We start from the raw sequence: 21,033 nt of genomic DNA, 5'->3' as shown, positions 1-21,033 counted from the left end.
TTGCACCAGACTCCTACATTATTTATCAACCATTGATTGATAGCTCATGCCCACAACCCTCCATGCAATATGCTCATCTAGAGTTGGTGGGAGGAGGGAATAGGACAGGAAACTTAAATGGCCAGCAGCTGGGGATACGCACAAGCAGGAAGCATCTGCTCCTCTTCCCCAGCTTAGGGCTCAGTTCTTTCCTCAGACATGGCATGCCAATTTATGGGATGGCTGTGTCATAGGTGGGAGGCTTTTTGTAGATGTTAAGGGCTCACTAGAAATTTCAAGTCCCCAGTTCAGTGGCAGGAATTGCTTTTTTGGAGATCATGAAAATTCAATCAGATCTGATGGCCAGGTTTGTTGGGGATGATGGAGAGTGTGGCCTTACACATCTGGAAGATACACAGTTAAAAAAGACTGCTGAATCTCTTACATTGTGGGTTGGGCTAAATGAATCTTGGGGAGGGTGAAATGTTAGCCTTTAGATTAATCCTGAAGAGACACATGACTTAAACCAGGAGAAAAGACAGAGTTTTGTTTAACCCCTTTTTAAAACAAAGTAAACAGAACTTATAGTTCATCGAGTAGAAACAACAACCATATGTACATGTGTTCTATCAGTCCAAGACAGCAACAGTGTCGTATTCAAGAGATAGAAATTCTATTCTTTATTTGGAAGCAATTGCCTTAGTTAAAGCTGCACAATAGACATGATGATATGGAATACATGTGGATTGTTGCACATAATCGTTAGTTTGATAAAATAAAATTCCACCATAACCTGGCATATAAAGAGAAAACGCACCGATATAATATTACAATATCTTTTTGAATTTTTTATAAGATTACATTCCAGAAAATGTAGACAAAAGGTTTCATTAAGAGTAAACATAATAAAGAGCATATGGCAACCTCTGACTGAACTTCCGAGCCTCCAACATCAGTGACATTTATAAGGAACCAAAGGTAGGCAATTTTACTCAGATTAAAATAAGTGATTCGCTCTAGAGATGAAAAGAACAGAAAACTGGATTAAGCACTGACCTTCAACACCTTTTGGAAAGGCAGTTCTGGCATCAGTTTCAGTGAAGCTGCTTATGCATTGTGGTGCCTAAATTAAATTCTTTGGCCCTTCTGCTAAAGGGCAAAAAGAACTTTTGATTAAAACTGCAAGTGATATTTGATACCAGATTCACACAGTATACCATCGAAGAACTGTCCACGATTATCAGCTTTTGATTGTTTTCTCTAGAAATACTTCAGTAAAGAGAATTCTGAAGTTTCAGCCACCCATTTTGCATAGGTTTTTCAAAATATTTGAGAGGTGCTATGTGACACCTTCACCCCAAGTTTCTTTTAGGATGTGGATATACTGATTTAGTGCATTTGATCACTGTGTGCAAATTGACCGATCTTTGCATTGATCTGTTATGTCTACATGGCAGACAGAAGGAAGTGCCATAATTGGCCATGGAAATGCTTGCATCCAACCATTCATACAAAATTACAAATGTTTTGTGCAGACTGGATTAAAGCCATAATTCCAGGATCACTGACTCAGTTCAAGCACATATATGCCTGCATTCTATGAATAATAGTTATACATTCCATTATGCACCAAAGATTGTCATTTATGTTCTTAAAGCAACTCAAACAAATATTCACTATGAGTAAGAAGAGTTGTGCTCTAAACTGGGCATTATGAAGATGGGTGAAGAAAAAAATAAGTAAGGTCACTCTTATTTTGGGAAAGATTACCACAGTGTACAGGGAGTCCTTGACTTACAACCATTTGTTTAGTGACCATTCAAAGTTACAACAGCACTCAAAAATGTGACTTATGACTGTTTTTCAACTTATGACCATTGCAGCATCTCCATGGTCACATGATCAAAATTCAGACACACGACTCATATTTATAATTGTTGCAATGTCCTGGGATCATGTGATCATCTTTTGCAACCTTCCGACAAAGTCAATAGAGAAGCCAGATTCACTTAACCACTTAACAAATGTGGCAAGAGAGGTTGTAAAATGGGGCAAAATTCACATAACAAATGTCTCAGCAACAAAAAATTGGGGCTCAATTATGGTTGTAAGTCAAGGATTACCTGTACTATACTTTAGGCCCAGGATACAGATGTCATAATATATGCTTAACCAAATGAAGTAGAAAACAGAGCATGCAATATGATGAGCTGAAAGAATCAACCTTCAGCTTGAATGCCATCTGTGTTTTATTGTCCTTTGAGTTTATTCTTGGCTAATGTATTATTCTAATATGTAATTGTGAATATAGTTATTAAAAATACTACTATGAGCAAAAGATCAGCAATGATCCCTCTTCAAAAACAATCTAGCAAATGTCTGCATCAGAGTTTTCTACATGGCTTCGTGATATATACAGATTCAAATATTAAATAGAAGCACATGTTTAATCCCATAGAGTCAGTCCACGTTTAGCAATTGCATTGACAGTAACTTTATGATTTACTGAAATAATAACTTTATGATCAATCCTCACATTTATGACTTTTTCAGGTTTGAAAGGCAAAGGAATGCTGAACTGTTAGCAACTGTTTCATTAAATGACGTTTTCTAAAAAGGACAACCTGTAGAACTCTTAACAGAGAATCTTCCATCTTGCAATAATACTCACATATGCTTTCACTCTGATCAAACAGTATGTTACCATGAAACCCCAATATTTTCTGATACTCCTAGTTCACTAATGATGATAATCTACCTCATGGGGTTTTTAACAGTAGGGCTGCATATCTTGCCATCTTAGCAACTGAATGCTTCATTGGTTTCAAAAATAGTAAATAGCAAGAGGATGCAAAGATGATTATTTATGCAGTCGTTTTTGATTGTAAAAACAGATGGTTTGGAGCAAAGCCTTTTTACAATCCCAGGACTATAGGCAGCTCACAAACACGTGCAAGCCCTTCGTGAAACCATGATGTTTTTATTAGGTGCTGAATAAGAAAGAACTCAGTTGAAGCGAAGGGCAGGTTGCTTTTCCATTGAACTTGATTCCTGTAGGATTTAAAGTACTCAGTGGAGTTCCTCTCCTGAGAACGATCTCAGTTTCATGATTCTTAAATATTACTTCACAAGGATTACATGTGTAGACAAACATTCTTTCTTTCACACACAACACTCTACACATTACAGCAGAACTATGCATAGTAGAAGAACTGGTTTTGCTTAAAAATTGTCAGCAGTTCTGATGCTGACATCAAGCGGAGTCAAGGCTGGAATGATTCTGTTTGGATCACAGCAAAAGTACATTGCCAGTTTATAATCTTTTCCTGAACGCAGGAAGGGTATTTCGCGCATATAGGACCGCCAAGATTTGACAGCCATTAAGAAAGCAGCATGTAAAAGGGATTATATTATTACAAAATGTAACTTTCTCCTTTAGAGTGCTGGTTCACAGGTTCCTCACTGACTTCTTTCAGATGCACACCAGCTTAGTATGTGGCATCATTTCTTAAAGTCCCTTATTAAAATAGACAAGCTCAATATCAGAATTCTTCTCTCTGATCAAATTCTGGACTTCTGGTTCCAGGCGATTCATCCGCATTGAACTGCAAAAGGAAATATTACACTGTTTATTTGAAAGTACATCTGCTGTGGATGTGGCACCAATAACTTAGAAGAATTATGGTCACTGAAACATGTTTTAGAAAATTAGGGTTCTACAGACTTTGACAGACTTTATTTAATATGCCTTCTCAAGTGTTGGATCACAGGTTCTATAATCTCCAATCAGCAAAGCCCCTTTTTAAAGACCTTAAGCTGGGAAAACTGGTTGAGCCATATATTCAACTTTGTGGCCTTTGGGGAAAAAAATTCTTTCTGTAAGAAAGGGTAAGAGGGCAAGTAAAATCAAAGTGTCCTACATTAATCATTTGACTGCATTATTTCAAATATCATTCAATCTCCATTTATTTAGTTCATAAACCAGATGGTCTGACTACAATGGAAAAGACAAAATAAGCAGGTTCAATACAAAACTGCATGAATTCTATACTTTTATGACCACCCAACAGAAATGTGAAATTCGTTATTTGGTATGGAATTGTCCATCAGGATGTGTAAATTTCTAGTTTTAAAAAAAGCTCTTAAAGAAGGTAACTCTGGAAATATGTATGTTGGATTGAAAGTATGAAATGTCAAGAACTAACGGCTGCCACTGAGGAGAAAATGTGCTTTTTGCCTTCAACCTTCTCTAAGTGACAGTGGCTGTTCTTATCCCTTACTGCTTAGCAAATCCTTCCAGCCTGAAATATCAAGGAATAAATCTGGGGTCTTCTCAATGCAAAGTTCTGTTGCTGAACTTTATATCCCAGTTCCCAAATTCTTTAGCACAATTTTTGGGGAAATACTCCAGAACACATTTTCCTGAGAAATATTGAGGAAACAAATATTGCACCTAACTGAAAGCAACAGTAATTTGCAAGAATATGTAAGAGTGTTTCTTACCTCTTCTGTGGGAAGAATGCGCAGCAAAGAGGTGTGGCAAACACCAAACTACAGAAAGAAAGACAAGAATGGAAGTAGTAGTTTTGGTTGCCATTTTGTCATCATGTACTTGACTCATGAGGAAAAATAACTATCACCAGCTACTTGAGTATCATCAATCATAACTGTCTACCATATGTAATCAATTTATGTAACTCAATTTTCCAATATCTGATTAGAAAGCTGAGGGAAAACAATACATATAACACAATCCTATACTTTAGTTCGCTTGCTTCCCAATCAGTGTTTCCCTCTAGTATCCAGGGCCATTTCAGGTGCCAACCAAGAACACTGTAACATTCTTTTAATTAGATTTTTAAGAGGAAAGACTGAATGTTAATCCTTGTTCCGCTTCCCTAATCAGTGCATAAGATTTGGACTATAGTTGCAAGGTCCAGCTACAATGGACAATAGTGCAGGTTAATGACAATCGTTGTCCAGAATATGGATGGCACCACATTGGGGAGACTCCAGGTTCATCATCTAGTGGTGCTAAAGGATTGCACAAAGATTTTGAACTGATAGTACAAGTTAGCTACTCAGAACAGAATAATCAAGACCACCAAACTATGATCATAATCTTCCCCAAAGGTTCACAAACATATGGGAACTCCCCTGTTAAATATTGGTGAAAGTCCTCATTAGTCAACAAGTCAAGTCACGTTACTCAGTATAGAAGAGACAGAATTCCTGGATATCTGTTCCTGGATAATTCTATTTGCATCGAAGAAATATATCACTTACGTCAGGCCCACAAGTCCAATCTGCAGAGGAGCATTCATCCAGGGGTACCGCTGATGGAAATTGAAAAGGAATTGTTTACACACAATACTTATATAGTTTTCTAAAGCAAAAGTTCTTATTTATTTACAGTTTACAGCGGTGAAATGTTTTATGGAGCAATCATAGCCGTACATTTCTTGAGATGATAACAGACCCTTTTTGAGCCTGATACACAGAATATATAAGCAGGGGCAAAATGTCATGTTGCCACCATTCAACAGGTGTGTCGAAGTACATTAAGTACACCTTCTGCCTTTGCCATAGCCATCCTTCTGAAGTATCTTCAGTGTTACAAATATGTCATTCTTCCTTGGAAGTCATTATACACTTCAGCACTTGGTTTTTGAATAGGGTTAAATGGCTGCTATGAATATTTCTATTTTGGTTGAAACCCAGAAACTGATTTAACATACTGAAACCCTGGATAAAGTGGGGGGGGGGGGAGCAAAATCAGCAAACCTGCAGATCATCACAATGCAACTCCCACTTCTTTTGAACATGTGTACAATGATGGGTGGGGCCAGCCAGGACTGGGATTTGGGGGTTCTCCGAACTATGCAGAATCTTGGCTAGAGGATCTCCCGAACCCCTGCGAACCCCCAGCAGCCCAGCCCTGGAGCTAAACATGGCATAAGAGAATTTCTTTGTATGCTAATCTCATATTTGCAAGAAAAGAAGAATCTGTTTCCCTTCAGGTTTCTGGGACTTTAACTTCTAGCCAGCATAGTCACTACTTCCAATTATAAAATTGACACATCTGGAGAGGACCGAATTGGAGAAAGCTGGTTTAATTAAAATGTATATAATTTTCATGTTCTTCATCCATTCATTCAACCCTGATTCCAACATAACTAACGTATCTGAAAAGAAAAGTAAATTTCCTTTCCCTGTCTTGCAGCTGCCATTTGCATAGGGTCAAGGCTAGGCAAAAATTAGGATTAAGCTTTGTCAACTTCTCTCATATTCTTGTGCTAGAAGGGAACCTGACAAAAAAAAGGGGAATCACATCCTTCTAGGCATAAAGCTATGGAGCAACGTCAAACTGGTGGCCTGTGGGCTGGATGTGTCACATGCAGGCCTCACCCATCCCAGTTCCGCGAAAGGAAAAAACATAGCAATATGTCACATGATGGCAATGTGATGTTGCGAGTTTAACACCATGCTATAGAGAAACAGGAATTTGATCAAGAATTTTAAAAACTCGTACCTTCATAAATGCTCTTTTCTCTAAGGCATTCATGATCACAGGAGGAATGGCTGTGGGGAAGAAGTGGAAGAAGAGTCAGACAGCATAAAAATCAACTAGATGTCTCCTCAAGAAAGGGATAGAGATAACCTGCACATACTGGAGTTGCTGGGATATTTTTTCACTAGAAACCTTTTTCCTACCTTCAAGGTGCATTCCTCTCGGGATCCTTTGGATTACAATTCCATCAGTCTCAGCAATAATTGAAGGTGATATGTTAGAGAAGGTTATTCCAAGCACCAGTTATATATACTGAGATTTATGCTACAAGAAATACTTCTTCTCATATCTCTAGCTCTCCCAAATGCCCCAACTGGGAAGGACTAACATGTTTTCTTAATAGCATAATTCTTGATATTCTTCTAAAACAGAAGCAAGTTCCACTGAATTCAGAAGTTTCAATAACTAAATAGACATCTATTACATTATATTATTATATTTTTCAAACTCTATCTTCAGCTCTATTTTAATTTGACTTCAAAATTTGTCATTAAAATCAGATGGACAAAGAGAGAATATTCCCTGACATTCAAATATTTGTTAAGGTGGCAACAACCAGTGGTGGAATTCTACCGGTTCGGCTCGGTTCCACTGAGCCGGTAGCACCAATGAGCAGCAGAGACTGAACTGGTTCTCTCCAATGCTCTGTTGTTGGGCCCCCCTGCCCGCTCATGCTCCCATGCTAACCTTTACGTCCCGCTTTTGAAGTGCAGCTGCTTTGCGCAGCACAGCAGATTGCCATGAGGCAGCTGCTGAAGCGACAGGGAAAGTGCAGGATTGCAGGAGGTGAGTCAAAATGCCTCTGTGTCTGCACAAATGTGTGCGTGCACTCAAAGTGCGCTCACCAAGCCACGCCCATAGAACCGGTGGTAAAAAAAATTTTGAAACGCACCACTGGCAACAACATACCCATTGCTGGTGCAGCCATGCCAATGCGTGAAATCACCACTTGCACAATGGCTTGCCGGGCTGCCTTCTTTGATTCACCCAGCCGATTTCCATGTTCATCCATAATGGGGATACCAAACTTTAGCTCCCTGTAGAAATGGTTAAGAGGGAAACATAAACTGTCTCTTCTTCATTCTGTCTTTTCTCTGCATTTCATTGTTTTTTCCTCATCTGTTGTACAATACTGATGGTTATGGCAATAATATTCAATATTCTCCTCTATATAGGCCCCCACATTATCAAAGAAAGCTTTTGAGCACTACGATAGAAGCCAGTCATTACAGCATGTGCTCCCACCCAGTGGGCATTTGTATATTCCCAGAATTAAATCTATCTAAATCTCTTGACCATATATATGTCCTCACCAGGATCCACCTGCAGTACTTTCACAGTCTATGGCCCACAGGCTGTACATTGTAAACCTCTTGCATATGAAATACAGGAAGTACGTGGTTGATGTTTTAGATGCCCCGATGATTTCATTTTTGCAGGAAACAGCTCAGGAGAACTGACTAGTATATACCTCAACTGTCCCCAGTGCTAATTTCCAGTGGGACCCCAATGAAGTGTTCTAAATTTTTGATCTGTGTTTGCTACTGCATCTGTATTTTCAAAGAATAAATGAGAAGGGAAGAAAGTTGCTGCATGAAGGAAAGAGTTGAATGGAGGAAAGGATTTCAGCATCCTATTCCTATTTTAGAAAACTGACTCAACTTACAATCAATATTAGCATACAAATCTTACATAACAATCAAATCTTTACCATGGTCAGAAACCTTACAAGTTATCTTGAAGATCTATTCCACGAATTTGAATATATTATTACAGCTATACATACTCCATGCTTTTAGTGTTATAAGATAAGATAGCCAATGTTACAGGTGTTCAGAATATGCAACCTATATGGAATTAACAGGAATTGGACTTCCCATAGCAGTTCTCTCATTACATTTCCATCCAACACACTCTTACCTTTGTCTTGTTAATGGAATATTAATGCAGTTTGCAGCTGCCACAGCTGCAAAAGGCACATAGCGTCCAATGATTGAGGGCAAATGCTATCAAGATGGGAGGGTTGAAATAAGAGAAGGAAGAGACCTGTGTTACAGATTAAATTAATAACATGATGAACATAATTATATTTTACAACATAAACAGGGTCACTGATACAGTCAGGAACTGTCATCAATTCCTTTGAGAATTCACTCAATAATGAAATTTCAGAACTTGTTTTTTCTACTACATCAGATTCAGTGTATACTATTTTGTTCATGCATTGGATTATGCAAAGCAACTCTCTAGTTCACTGGGCAAATCTTTCAGATAGGTCTCCAAGTGGTGAGAGAGCTCAGGCTTAAAACATACTAACAAAACAATCTCAACTGCTACCTCTATGCCCTACCTGTGTTCAGTTTGGTTTTCCTTTTTGGGCTAGTGTAAGAATTTGAGTCTCTTATCAGCTTGATATATAATCTAAAATAATATTACAATGCACTTTGGAAATTTCTTGACCTTTATATAGAATAATACTGATGAAACACTTTTCATATGGTTGCAGTATTTTCTTCTTGTAACTTTAATATCATTTTCTGTTTCCTTTTGTAATTGATATGTCAACCATTTCCTTCATTTACCTTCACTTTGCATAATTCATCGTTATTTTCATCTCTCTCACTAGTAACATAATTGCCTGTGTAGGTGATGACAGCTGTTTTGACAACTAATATTCAAGCAATGGGAAAACAATTTTATTTAAATTAGTATGGCAAAGGGAAAAAACTATGAGTTGGATATAAAGCATTCCAATTATAAATTTTTTGTTGAAATTTGAAACAGGTAGAATGGGTTACAGAATGTATGATAAAGGGTGTTAAGAATTTTGGTTTAGATGGATCAATGGAAAATAGATGGATAAAAGGGTTGAAATTTACATTATGTTGTGATCTTAAAAAGATACTTTTTAATAAAATGATATATTGTTGGTACATGATGCCAGACAAATTATCTAGATTATATGAAGACATTTCATATTTATGTTGGGACTGTGAACAACATGAAGAGATATTTTATCATGCTCAATACAATGTAAAAAAGCTAAGAAATGGAATGAAATGTATAAATTGATACAGAGGATTTTAAACATTAATATTATATTGAAACTGGAACTTTTCCTTTTAGGATTGATTGATAAACAGTTAGAAAAAAGATGGGAGATTATTTTAACGTATGATTACAGTAGTGAAGTTACCGTATGCAAAACGATTGAAAGACTTGGCATTACCCACCATTGAGGAATGATTGGTGAAATGGAGAGAATTTGCGAAGAGAAAAATATTAGGATGTATAAGTTGCTGAAGACTGACTATCACTGCTTTTTCAATATGTCTAAGCAGCTTTGTAAAATGCAAGCTAATACAGCCCTGGCAGGCTCCCTTTTTACAGCACTCTATGGAAAATCTGATTGCAACACTGACAAACTTCTTGAAGGGGAATATACTATCCTTCCACAGGAATAGCTTCAGAAACTTTAAACTAAGACAGGTATGAGTTAGGGTAAGGTGAATATGTTGAAGACATGGCAGAAAAAAACACATTGCTGGGACGTTTGTGGTCAGCTGCAAATGAGAAACACCCTACAGTTGACTAAGATGCATAATTGAACTGAAAGGAATACTTGTTTCCTAAAACCTTTGAACTGGGAAATTCTTTAGGAATCTGGTAAAGGACAGATGAGTATTTCTATCTCATTTTCTTAGGGATTTGGGATATTATATTCAGAACTATCTTCCTTTCGGTATGCAGCAGAAGAATTATTATATTAGGAACTTCCTAATATTTGGCTTATTAATGTGAAATAAATGAAATCCATAGCTAGATTATACCAATATCCAAATGTCAACGATAAACATGAATTCTCCTGCTCCTGAAAGAAAGAGGCAGATCTTGTCGTAACCAAGGAAGAAGATAAAATCATTTCTATAAGCAAAGTAAGAGATGAGGAATTATGTCTTCAGGGTGGCTTGATCAAGCAGTGTACAGTATTCCTCTGTGATATGACAGAATCAGTGGGTCTCTTACCTTGGTGAGAGATTTGAGTCCTAATGCTGCCACCACAGCTCCAGTAGTAGCACTGACATAAGCAGTGCCCAACTGTCTGCAAAACAAGTAGACAACTTGTTGACACTAATAATAGAATAGAATAGAATAGAATAGAATAGAATAGAATAGAATAGAATAGAATAGAATAGAATAGAATAGAATAGAATAGAATAGAATAGAATTCTTTATTGGCCAAGTGTGATTGGACACACAAGGAATTTGTCTTGGTGCAAATGCTCTCTGTATACATAAAAGAAAAGATGCATTCGTCAAGAGTCAAGAATCAAAAGGTACAATGCTTAATAATAGTCATAGGCAATCAAATCATACTAGGAAACAGTCAATATAAATTGTAAGGATACAAGCGACAAAATTACAGTCATACAGTCATAAGTGGGAGGGGATGGGTGATAAGGAATGATGAGAAGATTAATAGTAATAGTAGTGCAGACTTTGTAGACAGTTTGACAGTATTGAGGGAATTCTTTGTTTAGGAGAGTGATGCCGTCTGGGAAAAAACTGTCTTTGTGTCTAGTTGTTCTGGTGTGCAATGCTCTATAGCATCATTTTGAGGGAATGAGTTGAAACACTTTATGTCCGGGATGTGAGGGGTCTGTAGATATTTTCACAGCCCTCTTTTTGACTCGTGCAATATACAGGTCCTCAATGGAAGGCAGGTTGGTAGTAATTGTTTTTTTTCTGCAGTCCTAATTATCCTCTGAAGTCTGTGTCTGTCTTGTTGGGATGCAGAACCAAACCAGACAGTTATAGAGGTGCAGATGACAGACTCAATATTTCCTCTGTATCAGCTAGAAAGAAACCCTCAGCCTTCCTGCCTGACCTTAACTTTAACCTCAGTCCCATCCCAGAAATATGGCAGGATGGATAGCAATTTTGCATATTTAAAGCAGCCTTGGGTTATCATAAGGCACATATGCCTCTGATCAGAAATACCGGTAGGCAAAATCAAAGGTTTTGGATTGTATTTGGAGCTAGTTAACAAACTAACAAGCATGATGGCATCTTACACCTTGCAGAAGCTTGAGGAGCCCTTCTTCTTTTTTAACCAGGTTGCTTTTTTTTTCCATTTTAGAGCATTTTAAGGGCAAAATGAATGACAAGTTTCTCAAAATCCTATCAAAATACAAAACATGCCAGTCCTGCCAATCAGTGGTCTCTGAGAACACAAAAATGAACCCTGGCATGCTAGGCCAACAGAGGCTTGCCTAACTTTATCATTCCTGTGACTCATTTGTGAGCTCCACTGGTTGCCAGTTGGCTTCCAGGCAAATTCAAGCTGTAGGCTGTCACCTTTTAAAGCCCTATATGGCCCAGGGATGCCTGGGACCACTCTCCTGATAGTACTTGCTAACTCCAGCAGTCTTTGTAATCTTGTTACAAGTTTGTTTCTTCTAGCATTGGATATATTTTATCTCTCTTTTTGGTAATTGATACTCCTGGTACTTATGTATGCTGATACATTTTTTATTATGTTATTCTTGTGGTCTTAATCTGATTCATTCATTATGTTGGGCATGCGTGTTGCTCATAATCAGCAACATTTGGCGCAAAAATCCATCTCATCCTGGGAACCCCTTTTTTGAACTATTACCATCTGGCAGACAGTCCAGAATAATAAAAACAAGAACAAATAGGCTGAAAAACAGCTTCTATCCCAGGGCAGTAGCTCTTTTGAATTCTGCTGTATAGTGCAGTGTTGGTGTGGTGTTGGGGGTTTCCGGTTCAATGTGTGAAGGGTGAAGGATGTATGTTTGTGTTTATTTTCATGGTCATGATGTGCACTGAAGATGGTGTTTGATTTCGTTGTACGAGGTGCAATGACAATAAAGTAAACTAAACTAAATCTGTAAGCTCAGTAAAAATAAAGTAAGTAAGCGGTAAGGTGGAAGTAACATAGAGAACAGAGATCTCCTGTTTTGCGATCCAGGTAAGCACTGAATCATGAAAATGGTACTTCCTAGAAACTGCCACAGTTTGTTGCTGGTTAGGGCCAGGCAATTCAAGCCCATTGGAAATAATTCTTGGTAGGGAAGTTGATCTTAATTTCCAGTTATTTTACTGCTTTCTTACTTGACAGTGATAGGTGCATCTCCACTCCGGTTAGTATAATTGACAATGGCATTGAATGATTGGTTCACCCACTGCCAGAAAACCATGGCAGGAGCCGTCCTGCAGGAAAAGAAACAGTCAGGACTGCCAAAAGCTACAAGAAGCCAAGACAGAAAGCTATCAGAGAAACCAAAACGCCAGGTTAACCTTCAGCATCCTAGGAACACTATGCTTGTTTATCTTAGTGTACAATAAGCACCCATTTGCACATACACTTCAAAAGGCCTGGCTGTGGTTTCACTTATTAACGAATAAGTTGGAAATATTCTTAACAAGTATCCTTGTAAAAGTTTACATTTATCTGTCCACACATGTACACAAACATTAACAGAAGCATTTGGCAGTCACATTCTTACAGATACACAAATAGTTTTATGTAAATGATCTTCACTGAAGACACTCAGGACTCTACAGAACCTGTGTTTGCATGCATGTACCCCTTTGCTAATTACATGCAATAGCTTGAATTAAAATGCTGTTGCATTTTATGTTATTTCATATGTTATACATCGGGGTGTCAAACTTACGACATCATGGCAGCATCACGTGACATATCGGGACTTTCCCCCTCTTCACTAAACCAGGACAGGAGTTTGACAGCCCTGTTATATGTTACTTATATATATAAAGTATCAAATCTTTATCTATCATGCTCATAGTTTTCCATAAAACATTATCACAGAAAACTAATTGACAATGATATACTTTAACAGTTCACAGAGTAAACTAGAGCTAAGGATAAAGATACATATACACATATAGTGTGTCGTGCAGTTAAAACAAGACTGTGGAGGCTGCAGATCTGTAGGATCTGCCTTACTTAGTATTCCAAGATCTACTAATCAGAGAGACAAAAATAAGCAAATAAGAATTAAACCATTCTAAGATCAGGAATTTGTTCAGCATATCAACAATGGATGGAGAAGGATGTTTTGGCTTGCATTTTCATGCAAAATCATTTACACCACATTTCTCAAATCAAAATGCAAATAAAAACGCTTTACTTCTTTGGAACCCTTTAAAAAAGATTCACATCTTATATGCTGAAGGTATATATGCTGAAGGGTATATATATACTACAAGACTATCATACCCACAAGTTTTTTAAAAGACTATATAAAAAGTACAAAGTAGGAAAAATCTATACTAAAATCCCTATAGTCAGTTCAACCTTTCATTTTAAACCATTGGGAAACTGAACCCAACTGAAGCTGTTAGACATGGCTTTCACTGCTTTTTATACACTTCCAGCATTAAGCATCCTATTCTCCATTCCTTTGTAGAAATTGAAAGTCAAATGTCCAGGTAGGGCTATAAATCCTAAGCATATATCCTGCAGGAGAGCAGCATCTTTTTCATTTAAGTCAGATATGTGTGGCAGGGAGCTATTAAGGTCATTTTTCCATACCGCTTCCATACCGCTTTCTTACCTTAAGCCACCTTGTCTGATACAGTGCTGAAATTTAAGACATTTATTTTGTCTTCCCTCCCATGACTAATAACAATCCATGGGACAAAAATTTATAGCATATAGTCAAGTCTAAATACTCCCCTACCCCCAGAGATTTCTAATTTTTCATAAAGTAAAATAAACGCTATTCTCTCGTTCACTCACCACACACATCTTTGGTCCTTAGTTATAGATTTCTCACTTCATACCTCTCTATATACTATTCCCACACAAGGTGCCAGACCTTAGTAGGTACACACGTGCCTGTAGAAGGTGAGCATGCATCCCGTGATGGTCATGTTCATGGGCACCTGGGCAGACATACGTCCAATCAGGATCATCTTCTCACCAGTGTCTGGATGGAAGGCAGAGTCATAGATGTATTTTGCCCGCCATAATTGGTCTTCAGTCAAGCCTGGTTGCACTTTACCCATCCTGGAAAGATCCACAAAAATGAAAAAAAAAGTGATGATAGTACATAATGTTGTGAAGGTTTCTGGAATAAATATTAATGGTAGAAGGAGATGGAGATAGTTTTAAGAACAGAGGAGCTATGTTTGTAATTCCCAGAAACACCTAAAGCAGGGCTGTCATGCCCACGCCTGGTTTAGCAAAGGGGGAAAAAGTCCCAATACGTCACATGATGATGACGTGACGATGTAAGCTTGAAACCCCTGACCTAAAGGAAAAAGAATTTCAGAAAAGACAAGCAATTAAGGTTCTTTTCTGTTCTCTTCACACAGTGACCTAAGGTTCAATATACCCTGTTGTATTAGGGTATATTTCTTGTTATGTTCCAAATCCTAATTTGGGACTGCATATAAAGACAGTGCAATGGTCTTGAGCTAACTAAAAGTCCCACCACCAAACTACCACCAGAAGAATTCAAATAAACAAAAAAAGCCTCCTTCAGAAGAACTTCAATAAGAGTCACTTTCTCAGCCCAGCTTCTCCTGTATAAATTTTCTTCCCACTGCTTTCACTGAACGTACCCTATTTATCATAGGTACTATACTGAATGTTGCAAACAATGGATAATGCCCAGAAGAATAATGGAAGACAAGGGAGAGAGAGAAGAAGGCTCTATTATCCCAGCATTTAGAAGAGAGGAGTGGAAAAGGAGGGTCACAGTTCTGTCCGATGTTTTAAACAACTTGGAACAAGTTATTAAGATTCCCTGCTGTCATTTTTAACTGCTTCCTGTCAACTCTCCAAAAGAACCTGTAATTCTGTATCACTCTTCGGGCATCTTCTAGGGCCTTGTTAGAAAGCAGAATGTTGCGGGGATCAGTCACTGTGAAGAAATGCTTTGCTCTTCCCATGAAGGTGCTCTGATCCCACCGTGGCTCATTTATGTTGATGAGCAAGGACAGTTCTGCAGACATTCTGGGCAAGAAGACAGAAAGAAAGCAAAATAACCATATCAGTGCACAATAGATATAGATACACAAGAAACTGGCACGTCCTCATTGACACCTCTCCATTCATTTACTTCCATTCTATCTTGTCCCCAGCTAAGGTTTGGAATTCAAGGGATCTGAAGATTCTCAAGAAAGTTACAAAATATTCTGACTGTTTTTGCTTTGCTCTGGAGACACTTTCCATTCTGGAAGAAATCAGGCTAAGTATCACAGTGTAGTCTGGCATGGTTCACACCCCAAGCTAAATCAAATTGTGATTTGTGTGGCTTTGGCTCAGCCACTGCAGTTTGTAAACAATGCTTTGGTCAGCCTTTTTTTGTTAACTGTCTATGGAAATCTTCAATCATCCGGGTCATCCAGGTTGTCCCAAAGGTGCTTTTCAAAAGGCAAATGGACTTACTAGTGGGTTTTTTTTTCCTTGAAAAAAAAAATCACTTCTCATCCAAGAAACTTCTTCAGTTCTAGTGAAGAGGTCTCATGGATGAGAGCAAGACATTCTTAAGGGGGAAGGGGAGAATCCTTTCATAGTGACTTCACTTTCTACTCCTGCAAGATACATATCAAAGTACTGCTGGCAATTATACCTCATCAATTGATGAAGATATTTATGTTAATTATTTCTTAGCCTTCAAAGAGAAACTAAAGTAATGCTTTAATGGAGTTTTTATTTCATTTTAAATTACTGAGGACAATAAGTATCAGCACTAGAAAAGGACACCCTCCTATCGTAATCACTGCACTTTCTAAGGAAACCTTGGTTGCTTTTTAAATCTCATTTTCCATGTCCAATTTAATTCCTAGGCAATAAGAAAACCACAACAATGATTCCATTTCCAAAGAAAAAGGTCGATCGCGGATATTCAAGGCTCTTTCTAAATGAAATAATTCTTTTGAACAAAAATCTAGATAGCCATGGTGGTTAATGGAATGCACTGTTAGAACCAATGCTCTGAGATTTTCCAGAAAACAAATGCAAGGATCCAGAGCGAAACTAATAATATTTCATGGATTTCTGTTCTCAGTAGTGAATGAAAAGGGTATCAACAATGAAATAAGAAATAGGCTATGGCTGGGATAAGGTATGACATTGGCTAAGTAGATTATCTCTCTTTTCTCAATAACGAAGATTTTCTCCATGGTTTTCCATATACAAAAGACCATTTCAATGACTGTTGTTGAGACTAAAGAAATTAAGGTGTGTGTGTGTGTAGAAATATTCAAATGCATAATTTTTAGCCTCACTTAAAAAAAATCTGAATGATAAGATTCTTATGCTTAAACTGTAGGACACCGTTCAGAACCAAAAATAAGCTCCTGGATTTTGCTACAATTTACTTCTCTAGTCTTATTAGCTGGAATTTATCTTTATCTTTCATCTTCCTAATAATCTTTAATTACAATTGCCAGAGGATAGAGTAGGCAGCACTAGTCTTCAACAATTTCATGCCAACCTGTAGGTTAGTGGGTATTAACATGAGAATAGAGTATCAGATTGGTGTCATGATTTAAGGCACTGGACTAGAAACCAGGAGACCATGCGTTCTAACCTCACCTTAGGCATGAAGCCAGATGGGTGACCTTGGGCCAGTCATATTTTTTTAGTCCTAGGAAGCAGGCAATGGCAAACCACTTCTGAAATCTTGTCAAGAAACCTGCATAGACTAGTCCTGGCAATCACCAGGGGTCAACAATGACTTGAAGACCCTTGCTTACTTGAAGGCATGTGAAAGTGATACACGCTGGAAAGGTGCTATACAAAGATCAATAAACGGAATGATTCCTAAGAAGATGAAGTAGTTCACAACTTCAGGAATATTTCTGGAGGACCATGCACTCCCTTTGAAGGAGCAGGTGACCATCTATGGATGTCTGAAGTCATCTGTCACCTAGCCCAGGTGGTTTCAGTGACCCATTTTATTTGACCAGCTGCAACTGACTCATTGACTACAATGCCTTTGGTGGAGGGGTGAGCTACCCATCTCTGTCCTGTCAGATTACAGTATTGCAATGTGCATGGAACTGCCCTTGAAGGTGGCTTGGAACTCACAGGTAGAAACAAGGGTGTCTACATATTTTATCAGAATGTTGAAACAACATTACCATATTGTACTTTAAGTCCTCCAACTTTGAGATGTGCATGAGATGCCAGAACATACATAGAAAAACAGTGAGACTTGTGTTGCAACCCCAAGATACCATGTTAATTTCTCAGACCCCTTTTGCACCTTCTCACCCATGCAGACACTGCTGGCTAGAGATGATAAAACCCTGATCCTAAGGGCAGCTATAAATGTCTACAATGAACTTTAAAATGTTCTTTAAGGGATCAGTTCTGCCAGCATGTATCTACTCAAACATTAATATCTGTGGAAGATTGCTGCTCACTGCCTCAGAAGAATCTTCTGGGAAGTTTCAGGAGAGCATCTTCTCTACTATTGTGTCCTTTCCATTTTGGAGCCCAGTCTGGACCAACACTTGCTTCAAGTGAAGAGCTGACTTTTCATTCTCATGGGCTAATAATGAGGCAAAGGGGACATTGGGAATTAGACATATTCAGTTAGCAGGGAGTCTTCACACAAGGGACAAATCCTGTAACTATTGCTGTTTTAATCTTTAGCAGGGACCCCCTATTCTTCATTTATTTTATTGTTTTATAATTTTTATAAATTACATTTTATATTGTAACTTGAACACACCTGAAATCCTTAATTTGTTTTTTTCTTTTTTCTTTACTTTCTTTGTTTTATTTTGTATTTTAACTTTGCAAATAAAATAAACGGTAATGCTTTAAGGGATTTACAGGAATAGCATATGATCTGTGGCTGCAGGAGGGGCAGGTGACTATTTCAATTTCACGCAATTTTCATAAATTTAATTGTTTTATTAAAATACATTATATGACATTGAAACAAGCACTGAAATTTGAGCACTGAGCACAAATCAGTCCTTAAATTACAGAAGGATCAGAGAAAGCTACTTGGACATTTACCTTTAAACTGATAAAACCCAGTGAGTTGACCAAACAGAGGGAACAATTCCAAGAGAGGATTTCTTTCATAAAAGCACCTCTCCCTTTTTTCAATAATTTATTGCAAGCATATAGAAAACCTGAATTCTATCAGAGGACTTCCTATTCCAATTGACAACTCAGGTTGGCAAATTAGTTTTTTTTTTTAAAAAAATAATCATTTGCTTCCTACATAATCACTTCATCATTGCAATCAACCAGGTACAGCCTCATGACATAGCAAAGTCATTCCCTGGGATATTAACTGGAGACATTGTGGTTCAAATCCCATTATGGCTGGCCACAGATCCCATAGCCATGCTGGACAGGGAAGTTGGATAAGAGAAAGCGGGCGCGATGGGTACAGTCTCGGACCATCGTAGGGCCCTGCAAGCTGAAACCCCACTAAACTATGACGGTCACAAAGCAAATTTGAGCCCATCCTGGAAATTCAACTAAACCTTTCGGTTGCGCTTAACTCTCAGCGTCGGTGCGAATCGAAAATGGGGAAGCCGCGAGCATAGAAGAACAGAAAATTTCCCCGTTGGGGGAAAAAGGAGGAAAGATCCTCTCTTACAGCCGGGACCAGACCTCCTGCCGTCGTGATCTTAGGCGGGGCTAATGTGGGATGGATGTATTTACGCCCCATCCCGGATTAGCCCGCGAAGAGCGCTCGTTCTTCACTCCCACGGGACCGGTGGGCGCAGGCGGCCGAGCTCCACCCAAAGCACTGACTCATAGGAACGGAGAGGAAAATATCCCACGGCGAGAAGGGAAATCGAAACAGGCGGCGGACAGCGCCCGCCAAGCCCTGGGTGAGCAAGCAGGAAGGGGCTGGATCCGCAAAGACGCCCGTTGAAGAAAAGGCAGAGACAAGGAGCAAACGACGGGATCGGGGGTGGGGGGGGAGGAGGAGGCACGCGACCTTTACACGCATCCACTCACTTGCCTTCCCACGAGCGGCAGCTGCAACCCGACCGACCGATCGCCCAGGAGCGGCACTGAAACTGCGGACCAGCCAGCCCCACCCTGCGGGCTGTCCTGGCTGGAGAGCCAATGATCGCCGCGGAAACCCATCGAAGGGGCCGGGCCGGAGCAAGCACGTTCCTTTGAGCTTACGGGGCGAGGATTAAGACCGGGGGAGGGGCTGCTGCCTTGACCGGCGGAGGGGAGGGAGGCCTCTCCCTGGCACGGCTCGCCTGAAATCGGATTAGGGCGGGTGGCGTGATGAACGGCGGGCCTGCAAGCAGCCGGCGCCGCTTGTTGCTTTTTGACCCGGAGGGGAGGGGCTGCCTAGAAGCAGGCAGCCCCTCTTGCCTTCCGGAGACAAGGCGCCGGCAAAGCCGGGGGCTTTTGCTGCAACCCCTTCGAAAGGATCCGCAGCGCACCCTGCAAGCGAAAGCTGTAGGTTGCCAGACGGGGTGTGGGTAGCAGGATCAAGCCTGGCGGAGATTTGATTATCATTCTCTGGAAAGGACCTTCTGAGGATGTGCAGAGTGCCTTCTAAGTAGAAACTACTGGAAAGAGGTCTAAGGCAAGATCGACCAGAACGGTTTCGGGAAAGCGATGGACTGTGCCAGAAACAAATTTCCTCGGGGCAGGTTGGGGGATTTTGACAAGCGGTAAAACACATCGTCGCTTTCTCCGGAGCATCTAAAACGCTGGGAATCTGTGGAATCAGGAACCGCACAGAAATCATAAGATCATGGAAGAAGTTTGCCCTTGAGTAATTCAAGTATCTTCGGGGATACTGTAGAATAGGAGAACGGCGTGGTGATGATGCTCCTTTCAGATAGAGATGTTGGTCGGGGACAGTGTTTGCGAAATAGTTGTAAGATTTGTTTCCCCCATATATCACTTCGATATTGTTCATCCCTGCTGTTTTGTTCAATATGAAATTCGGGAAATAATTAGGTTATGAAAATATGTTCAGCCAGATTTAATGTTTGGACAGAGAAAAATAGGCTGAAATCCCATAAACACTTTCTAGTGTGTTTAAACCCGGTGGGACTTCTAATAAACATAAATAATAAGATTGTGGTGTTAATGTTACAGTACTTGAAAAGGCATGGAGTGTTCCATGCTTTGCATTCTGTTTGATATTTTTAATATTTAATCTGAGTAAAATGATTCATTTTGTCCTAATTTATAACATGATATTAAGTGTGCTGTCATTGTGTTGAACCTTGTGATTATGGTGTTTTTAATTTGAGCGACAACAAATATAAAGTTGTATTTGTCTTGATTACAAAAAAAAATAGATGTTTGAACTGAAATACTTTGAGATTTATTTCTTCAGGCAAGTTAAAAATTATTTACTTATTATTCATCTGATTGCTGCAATTCAAACATCTTTTGGGGGCTGCTTGTGGTTTATCTACTTGTTTAAGGCATGATTTAAAAAAAACCAGCATTAGAGCCCTTGCTG

The 21,033-nt window shown here is 39.0% G+C and overlaps 1 protein-coding gene across 3 annotated transcripts; it reads right to left on the bottom strand.

Moving 5' to 3' along the window:
- Positions 1-635: 635 nt before the first annotated feature.
- On the bottom strand, positions 636-19,650 carry SFXN3 (sideroflexin 3). 3 transcript variants are annotated; one of them, XM_026704665.2, is made up of 11 exons: positions 19,551-19,650; positions 15,399-15,563; positions 14,442-14,612; positions 12,689-12,787; positions 10,577-10,652; positions 8,471-8,556; positions 7,460-7,587; positions 6,512-6,561; positions 5,266-5,315; positions 4,483-4,530; positions 636-3,584 (listed from the first exon to the last, which is right to left on the bottom strand). In XM_026704665.2, the coding sequence occupies exons 2-11, from the start codon at positions 15,560-15,562 to the stop codon at positions 3,488-3,490; spliced, it is 969 nt and encodes a 322-aa protein (XP_026560450.1). In that variant the 5' UTR covers position 15,563; positions 19,551-19,650; the 3' UTR covers positions 636-3,487. The 3 variants fall into 3 exon arrangements, with proteins under 3 accessions (XP_026560450.1, XP_087788961.1, XP_087788962.1); XM_087932835.1 differs by having other exon boundaries at positions 19,555-19,646; XM_087932836.1 differs by lacking the exons at positions 15,399-15,563; positions 19,551-19,650 and adding an exon at positions 15,170-15,305.
- Between the last annotated feature and the right edge of the window lie 1,383 nt (positions 19,651-21,033).

This window comes from Pseudonaja textilis, chromosome 4, assembly GCF_049901715.1.
Source record: "Pseudonaja textilis isolate UNSWEBS1 chromosome 4, rPseTex1.2, whole genome shotgun sequence".
Taxonomy (NCBI): Eukaryota; Metazoa; Chordata; class Lepidosauria; order Squamata; family Elapidae; genus Pseudonaja; species Pseudonaja textilis.
The sequence above is the reverse complement of the archived record's forward strand: the minus strand, read 5'-3'. Positions and strand labels throughout refer to the sequence as shown.

Excerpts from the sequence above, each read along its gene's own strand:
- SFXN3 (XM_026704665.2), bottom strand. The coding sequence starts at position 15,562 with ATGTCTGCAGAACTGTCCTTGCTCATCAACATAAATGAGCCACGGTGG. Across the intron at positions 7,588-8,470 it reads ATTCCATTAACAAGACAAAG|GGAGCTAAAGTTTGGTATCC; the intron begins GTAAGAGTGTGT and ends CCATTTCTACAG. Across the intron at positions 4,531-5,265 it reads ATTGGACTTGTGGGCCTGAC|TTTGGTGTTTGCCACACCTC; the intron begins GTAAGTGATATA and ends TTCTTTCTGTAG.